The 8800-nt window shown below is 40.8% G+C and overlaps 1 protein-coding gene across 1 annotated transcript in view; it reads left to right on the top strand.

The window, feature by feature from the left end:
- Positions 1 to 5584: 5584 nt before the first annotated feature.
- Positions 5585 to 8800, top strand: part of LOC124031290 (SWI/SNF complex subunit SMARCC2-like) — a 40722-nt gene continuing 37506 nt past the window's right edge. Inside the window, 4 exon segments of the mRNA XM_046342359.1 lie at positions 5585 to 5699; positions 6673 to 6792; positions 7127 to 7212; positions 7431 to 7512. Of these exon segments, the coding sequence (XP_046198315.1) occupies positions 5589 to 5699; positions 6673 to 6792; positions 7127 to 7212; positions 7431 to 7512 (399 nt within the window). The 5' untranslated portion in view covers positions 5585 to 5588.

Genomic DNA, 8800 nt, shown 5'->3' with positions numbered 1-8800 from the left:
GCAGACATATCAGTGTGGATGACGGATCACCACCTCAAGCTGAACCTCGGCAAGACGGAGCTGCTCTTCCTCCCGGGGAAGGACTGCCCGTTCCATGATCTCGCCATCACGGTTGACAACTCCATTGTGTCCTCCTCCCAGAGCGCTAAGAACCTTGGCGTGATCCTGGACAACACCCTGTCGTTCTCAACCAACATCAAGGCGGTGGCCCGTTCCTGTAGGTTCATGCTCTACAACATCCGCAGAGTACGACCCTGCCTCACACAGGAAGCGGCGCAGGTCCTAATCCAGGCACTTGTCATCTCCCGTCTGGATTACTGCAACTCGCTGTTGGCTGGGCTCCCTGCCTGTGCCATTAAACCCCTTCAACTCATCCAGAACGCCTCAGCCCGTCTGGTGTTCAACCTTCCCAAGTTCTCTCACGTCACCCCGCTCCTCCATTCTCTCCACTGGCTTCCAGTTGAAGCTCGCATCCGCTACAAGACCATGGTGCTTGCCTACGGAGCTGTGAGGGGAACGGCACCTCAGTACCTCCAGGCTCTGATCAGGCCCTACACCCAAACAAGGGCACTGCGTTCATCCACCTCTGGCCTGCTCGCCTCCCTACCACTGAGGAAGTACAGCTCCCGCTCAGCCCAGTCAAAACTGTTCGCTGCTCTGGCCCCCCAATGGTGGAACAAACTCCCTCACGACGCCAGGACAGCGGAGTCAATCACCACCTTCCGGAGACACCTGAAACCCCACCTCTTTAAGGAATACCTAGGATAGGATAAGTAATCCCTCTCACCCCCCCCCCCTTAAGATTTAGATGCACTATTGTAAAGTGACTGTTCCACTGGATGTCATAAGGTGAATGCACCAATTTGTAAGTCACTCTGGATAAGAGCGTCTGCTAAATGACTTAAATGTAAATGTAATGTAAATGTAATTCAAAATGAAAAGCTGAAATGTCTACAGTCAATACGTATTCAACCCATTTGTTATGGCAAGCCTAAATAAATGAATGAGTAAAAAATTGCTTAATTAACAAGTCACATAATAAGTTGCATGGACTCACTTTGTGTGCAATAATAGTGTTTAACATGATTGTTGAATGACTACCTCATCTCTGTACCACACACACAATTTCTGTAAGGTCCCTCAGTCGAGCAGTGAATTTCAAACGCAAGATTCAACCACAAAGACCAGGGAGGTTTTCCAAACCAGACGGCACAATGTTCTTTTCTTTTTTTATTGACGGATAGCCAGGGGCACACTCCAACACTCAGACATAATTTATAAACAAAGCATTTCTGTTTAGTGAGTCTGCCAGATCAGAGGCAGTAGGGATGACCAGGGAAGTTTTCTTGATTAGTGTGTGAAGTGGACAATTTTCCTGTCAAAATGTAATGAGTACTTTTTTGGGTGTCAGGGAAAATGTATGGAGTAAAAAGTACATTATTTTCTTAAGGAATGGAGTGAAGTAAAAGTAAAAGTTAGAAAAAATATAAATAGTAAAGTAAAGTACAGATACCCCCAAAAACTACTTAAGTTGTATTTTAGAGTATTTTAAATTAAGTACTTTACACCACTGCCATCTAGGTGCCCTTCTTTGCAGGGCATGGTTTGCTTAATATAATTTTTGAATTTGAAACGGTTTATACTTTTACGTATGATACTTAAGTACATTTTAGAAATTCCATTTACACTTTTGATACTTAAATATATTTAAATCCAAAGTTTGACTTTTACTCAAGTAGTATTTTACTGGATGACTTTCACTTTTACTTGAGTTATTTTCTATTAAGGTATCTTTACTTTTACTCAAGGATGACAATTAGGTACTTTTTCCACCACTGGTAGATGGGTAAAATAATTTAAAATAGTTTTATTCTGTACAGGCTTCACTCTGTCAATTAGGTTAGTATTGTGGAGTAACTACAATGTTGTTGATCTATCCTCAGTTTTCTCCTATCACAGCCATTAAAATGTGTAACGGTTTTGCTTCATGGTGAAATCACTGAGCAATTTCCTTTCTCTCCGGCAACTGACTTAGGAAGGACGCCTGTGTCTTTGTAGTGACTGGGTGTATTGATACGCCATCCAAAGTGTAATTAATAACTTCAACATGCTCAAAGGGATATTCAACGTCTGCTTTTCTTGTTTTTTTACCCATCTACCAATAGGTGCCCTTCTTTGCGAGGCATTGGAAAACACGCATCCTGGCAAAAAGGCAATAAAGTAATACTACAAAAAATGTGGCAAAGTAATTATTATTTTTTGTCCTGAATAAATAGTGCTATGTTTGTGGAAACTCCAAAACATATTACTGAGTCCCACTCTCCATATTTTCAAGCATAGTGGTGACTGCATCATGTTATTGGTATGCTTGTAATCATTAAGACTGGGGAGTTTTTCTGGATTAAAAAAATGGAATGGAGCTAAGCACAGGCAAAATCCTACAGAAGAAACCTGGTTCAGTCTGCTTTCCACAAGACACAGGAAAATTAATTCACATTTCAGCAGGACAATAATCTAAAACAAAGGCCAAATCTACACTGGAGTTGCTTACCAAGAAGACAGTACATTTTGACTGAGTGACTGAGATATAGTTCTGACTTAAATCTACATGAAAATCTATGGCAAGAATTGAAAATGGTTGTCTAGCAATGATCAACAACCAACTGACAGAGCATGAAGAATTTTTAAAAGAATAATGGGCAAATGTTGCACAATCCAGGTGTGGAAAGATTTACCCAGAAAGACTCACAGCAGTAATCACTGCCAAAGGTGATTCTACAAAGTATTGACTCAGGGGTGTGAATACTTATGTAAATGAGATATACATGTTTCTAAAAACATGTTTTGCTTTGTCATTATGGGGTACTGTGCATAGATGGGTGAGAAAAAAATGTATTGAATACATTTTGAATACAGGCTGTAACGAAACAAAATGTGGAATAAGTCAAGAGGTATGAATAGTTTCTGAGTTTGCAACTTCTTATTATTTTTATCTCACTATTACCACAGGTAGCTAGGTGATAGAGAAATCCCTTCCTCATATAAAATGGCAGTATCCCATCTCTTAACCCCTGAAACCACAAGCAATACTCTATAATTACAGAATAGACCCATGTCTTGCTCCTTCCCTCAGTGAACTAGTCTGTGGTCTCATCTTGTCAGAGTGAAAACAAGCAGACAGATATTTAATTAAAGGTGAGAGGTAATAGTATTCTGGATGCTGAATATGTTTCCTACGGGAGACTGGAGGGATAGTGGTGGTGGAAGGGAGGGGGGACACCTCGGCAGTCTCCCCTCCTCCTCACACTCTATCCTGGCAGATTCCAGTGTAAAGTTAATTGGACAGGGAGCGAGGGCATAGGAGGGAAGTGTTCGTGCCCATTAGCAATCCCCTGTGGAAGGCTGAGCTGAGAGGATCACAGACTCACAAATAGGAGGATTAAAATAATCAATAGGCTTCAGTCTCCTCTCCAGCACCTCCCCCCCCACACATACACACACAGAAATACATACATTCTGCACACCCCCTTACACTCAAGACATACAGACACATGTAGACTTTCAATTACTCACACATTTCCATGCATAAACACTGATTTGTGTGAACCCATACATATAAAAGTAATGATTCCGCACACACACAAACATATACATCTATCTTAGTGCTAATGAGGGGTATGCGGAGACTGGTGTAGACGGAGAATAGGAGCAAAAGGTCAAAGAGAAGAATTCACCAGACAGCCGCATTTCTGTCTTTGGAACAATGTGAAATGGATGTTTCTGGGATATATTATTATACCTTAGATTTAGGCAATGAGGCCCTTTATTTATTTCCCGAGAGTCAGATGAACTTGTGGATACCATTTTTGCGTGCAGTTTGAAGGAAGCTAATAACTAGCGCAATTGCTAACTAGCATTAGCGCAATGACTGGATGTCTATATGGGTATCTGCTAGCATGCGCAAGGACTGGAAGTCTATGGGTATCTGCTAACATGTGCAATGACTGGAATTCTATACTAGCAGACTTCCAGTCATACCCATAGTCTTCCAGTCATTGCACTAATGCTAGTTAGCATTGGCTCGCAAACCGAACTCTAAGGCTGCGTTTCAAACACATAAAAGTCACACCCTCCTCCACTTCGCCTCAACTTATGCACTTGGGTGAATCCCCACGGCCATCTTTGTATACGGTCTAAATGATTAGCCAAGCATAGGGAGTTGGCAACACAAGCCCCTCAGCCCTCGTTTTTGATCGCGTTTGCGAGCGTACAATTATGTTCACTCCGGTGCCTGAAACGCCGCATAATTTAATTTACGATGATTGTACATCTGCTAAGAAAAGTCAGCCAAAATGTAAAACCAATATTAATATGGAGAAATAAACATACAAGTGTATGTAAAAATAATTTAAATAAGTTAGAAGTTGTGCTATTAATGCACATGACGGCTGCAACACGTATATATCATAAAAGTAATTATGTTTTTGTTTGGTTTGCTTTTGGAAACGTTAGCTTGCGTGTACAACTTTCCCTGACATCACACTTTCCCTGACATCACATTTTCGATTTACCTGATATAGTCAGATGGCTAACATTCGAAGTCTGCGGAGGCTTTGTCTTCTAGCCAAGATATGAAATGCAAACATGATTGACTGTAGCGCATATAATGCACACACAACAGCTACCAGTGGTTGATGATGACTGAAAACACAACCGTGGGATGAACGAGTGACACATTTATGGGCAAGAAAATGTCAAATTCATTCATTCTTTCCTCGCCTCTTGCCCTGCAATTGTCTACTTGTCAGAGGTCATGCATGATATGTCATCAGAGGTGTCCACTTAATTTGAGGGCTGAGGGGAGAGGTTGTGTCTTTTAAGTGTTTGAAATGCAACCTAACTCCCACAAGTTAATCTAACTCTGGGGAAGTGAATAACGGGCCTCATTGCCAAAATCCCAAGTATCCCTTCAATCTTTTTATCCTTGAACGTTAGGCCAGTAACCGAAGCTGACAAGGTAAAAATCTGTTATGCCCATGAAGAAGGCAGTTAACCCACTGTTCCCTGGTAGGCCGTCATTGTAAATAAGAATTTGTTCTTAACTGACTTGCCTAGTTAAATAAAGGTTAAATAAAAAATAAAAAACAGGGAGACCACAAGATGGACATCTCTTTTTCAAGTGAGCCCTGGCGAAATACAACTCGGAGACAGAACTGCTATAATAGTGAGCAAGCACATTTGGGTAATGAGAGAAGAATGTCTGAAACCTAAAGAACCTAATTAAATAGCAATAAATACCAGGCATACATAATGCTTGTTTTTATGTAGAAAATGTATATTTATAATGTGGTAATGATTTCTCTCATCCCATGTCAAAACATAATTTAGAAAGGTAGGCCTACATTACATTCAATGTGCACTCTCTGGTGTCCGTGTTTAAAACGATGCAGACATTTTTACGCACTGCATTATCTTTATGCAATGACGCCACCTATTGTATATTTACTGCAACTACAGTGGCAGTAATGGGCCCACCGACTGCAGTATCTTCTTTCCACCACCAGGTCGCTGTCATTCTGCAGACAAAGATGGCGGTGCGGAAGAAAGACGGCGGCCCGAACGTAAAATATTTCGAAACGTCTGATACCGTCTCGCAATTCGACAATGTCCGCGTTTGGTTGGGCAAGAATTATAAAAAGGTACTGCCTGTTTTTTTTGCTAAAGTAATAAATACACGCATTCATATTATAATAAATGAAGGAGAGCAACCCTAACAGCAAAACGAGTGAGCAAAGAGAAAGGAGAAGGAGGGTGTGAGATGAGATGGGTTGCAGGATAGTTCAGCGGTTTAATCCACACATTCACGAGACTGAAACAAAAGGATGCTGCGAAAACGTCTTGGGGAAATTCCGCGTTGCAAATTATGAACATAAATCCATGTTTTTACTACCCCCTTTTAGTAGAGGGGAATGAATGGCCTGTGTTGCAGGTTTTTGTTTAAGGGGAGGAAACCCAACTGGCTATCTAACGGTAATTTCATTGATTGCAGATGTCTATACTCCAGCTACCGCACCGGCAGCGCAAGTGCACAAATCCAGATGTTGAGCTGTCTTTTTACCGGCGCTTTCGGTTTTATCTTTCACCCCATTGCACGCCATGTTCTTTTAGGGCAATATATGCGCCTTGAGTTTTAATGATCCGCCCCCTTTTACCCCTTCCCAGATGGTGTGCAGAATTTTCTCATTATAGTGTTGCCAAAAAGCCCTGTCTATTGTCTCAGAGCATGCGCTCAGCTCTACCATTCTCAACCTGGCCCAGACAGAAAGAATGCAAAGATTCACGTAAAGAAACCTGTTGTTTCTTTGACCATCAAATGAATTCTGCTTTTGTTAATTGTAGTGTTCAAACTGTCAAAGTTCTATGGTGGATATATTTTTAAAAATCATATTCTCTCTCGCTATCACACATGCACACACAAACTAAACTTAAATTACAATGTCTATTTATTCTGACATTTCCATGTTAATCCTCTCTCTCTCTCTCTCTCTCTCTCTCTCTCTCTCTCTCTCTCTCTCTCTCTCTCTCTCTCTCTCTCTCTCTCTCTCTCTCTCTCTCTCTCTCTCTCTCTCTCTCTCTCTCTCTCTCTCTCTCTCTCTCTCTCTCATCCCTCAGTACATCCAGGCGGAGCCCCCCACCAACAAGTCTCTGTCCAGCCTGGTGGTCCAGCTACTGCAGTTTCAGGAGGAGGTGTTCGGACGACATGTCAGCAACCCACCTCTCACCAGGCTGCCGGTACAAACATACACACACACCATTGGGTATTGTGCTTCCCCTATTACACTATTCTAGGGCTCGTGAGTGGTTCAGCGGTCTAAGGCACTGTATCTCAGTGCTAGAAGCGTCACTACAGACCCTGGTTTGATTCCAGGCTGTATCACAACCGCCCGTGATTGGGAGTCCCATAGGGTGGCACACAATTTGCCCAGCGTCATCCGGGTTAGGGTTTGGCGGGGTAGGCCATCATTGTAAATAAGAATTTGTTCTTAACTGACTTACCTAGTTAAATAAAGGTTAAATATATATTTTTTAAAGAATATTGTATCTAACCCTCTGTCTTTCTGTTCAGATGAAGAGTTTCCTGGACTTTAAGTCTGGTGGGGCTCTCTGCCACATTCTGGCAGCAGCCTACAAGTTCAAGAGTGATCAGGGCTGGTAAGAGTTTCATTAACGTCATTAGATTTTGTTTGACTCACTGCACATACATTCCCTTCAAATGAATTGAACCCAGTTGTATAGTTGAAAAGTTCTGTTTAAGATTAAATAAAAAAGATTGATCCTTGAGATGTTTTAATTTTGACAATGATGTATTTGTATTGAAATATTTGACGAGGTTCTTTGAGATTTTTTACTCCTGTCTGTCTTCATGGCAGGCGCAGGTTTGACTTTCAGAATCCTTCTCGGATGGACCGCAATGTGGAGATGTTCATGACTATCGAGAAATCCCTGGTACAGGTCAGTCTGCCGTGTTCTTCTTTGGAAAACTATTTATTTATCTATTGTTCTGTGTCCCTCTCTTTCTTATTCACTCTCTCTTTCTTATTCACCCTCTCTTTCTTATTCACTCTCTCTTTCTTATTCACCCTCTCTTTCTTATTCACCCTCTCTTTCTTATTCACTCTCTCTCTTTCTTATTCACTCTCTCTCTTTCTTATTCACTCTCTCTTTCTTATTCACCCTCTCTTTCTTATTCACTCTCTCTTTCTTATTCACCCTCTCTTTCTTATTCACTCTCTCTTTCTTATTCACTCTCTCTTTCTTATTCACTCTCTCTCTTTCTTATTCACTCTCTCTTTTCTTATTCACTCTCTCTTTCTTATTCACCCTCTCTCTTTCTTATTCACCCTCTCTTTCTTATTCACTCTCTCTTTCTTATTCACCCTCTCTTTCTTATTCACCCTCTCTTTCTTATTCACCCTCTCTTTCTTATTCACCCTCTCTTTCTTATTCACCCTCTCTTTCTTATTCACTCTCTCTTTCTTATTCACTCTCTCTTTTCTTATTCACTCTCTCTTTCTTATTCACTCTTCTTTCTTATTCACTCTCTCTCTTTCTTATTCACTCTCTCTTTCTTATTCACTCTCTCTTTCTTATTCACTCTCTCTCTTTCTTATTCACTCTCTCTTTCTTATTCACTCTCTCTTTCTTATTCACTCTCTCTCTTTCTTATTCACTCTCTCTTTCTTATTCACCCTCTCTTTCTTATTCACTTCTCTTTATTCACCCTCTCTTTCTTATTCACTCTCTCTTTCTTATTCACTCTCTCTTTCTTATTCACCCTCTCTTTCTTATTCACTCTCTCTCTTTCTTATTCACTCTCTCTTTCTTATTCACCCTCTCTTTCTTATTCACTCTCTCTTTCTTATTCACCCTCTCTTTCTTATTCACCCTCTCTTTCTTATTCACTCTCTCTTTCTTATTCACCCTCTCTTTCTTATTCACTCTCTCTTTCTTATTCACTCTCTCTTTCTTATTCACTCTCTTTCTTATTCACTCTCTTTCTTATTCACCCTCTCTTTCTTATTCTCTTTTCTTATTCACTCTCTCTTTCTTATTCACTCTCTCTTTCTTATTCACCCTCTCTTTCTTATTCACTCTCTCTTTCTTATTCACCCTCTCTTTCTTATTCACTCTCTCTTTCTTATTCACTCTCTCTTTCTTATTCACCCTCTCTTTCTTATTCACTCTCTCTTTCTTATTCACCCTCTCTTTCTTATGCATTCTCTCTTTCTTATTCACTCGC

This window comes from Oncorhynchus gorbuscha, linkage group LG03, assembly GCF_021184085.1.
Source record: "Oncorhynchus gorbuscha isolate QuinsamMale2020 ecotype Even-year linkage group LG03, OgorEven_v1.0, whole genome shotgun sequence".
Taxonomy (NCBI): domain Eukaryota; kingdom Metazoa; phylum Chordata; class Actinopteri; order Salmoniformes; family Salmonidae; genus Oncorhynchus; species Oncorhynchus gorbuscha.
Note: the sequence above shows the minus strand (reverse complement) of the source record. Positions and strands in the feature narration are given on the sequence as shown.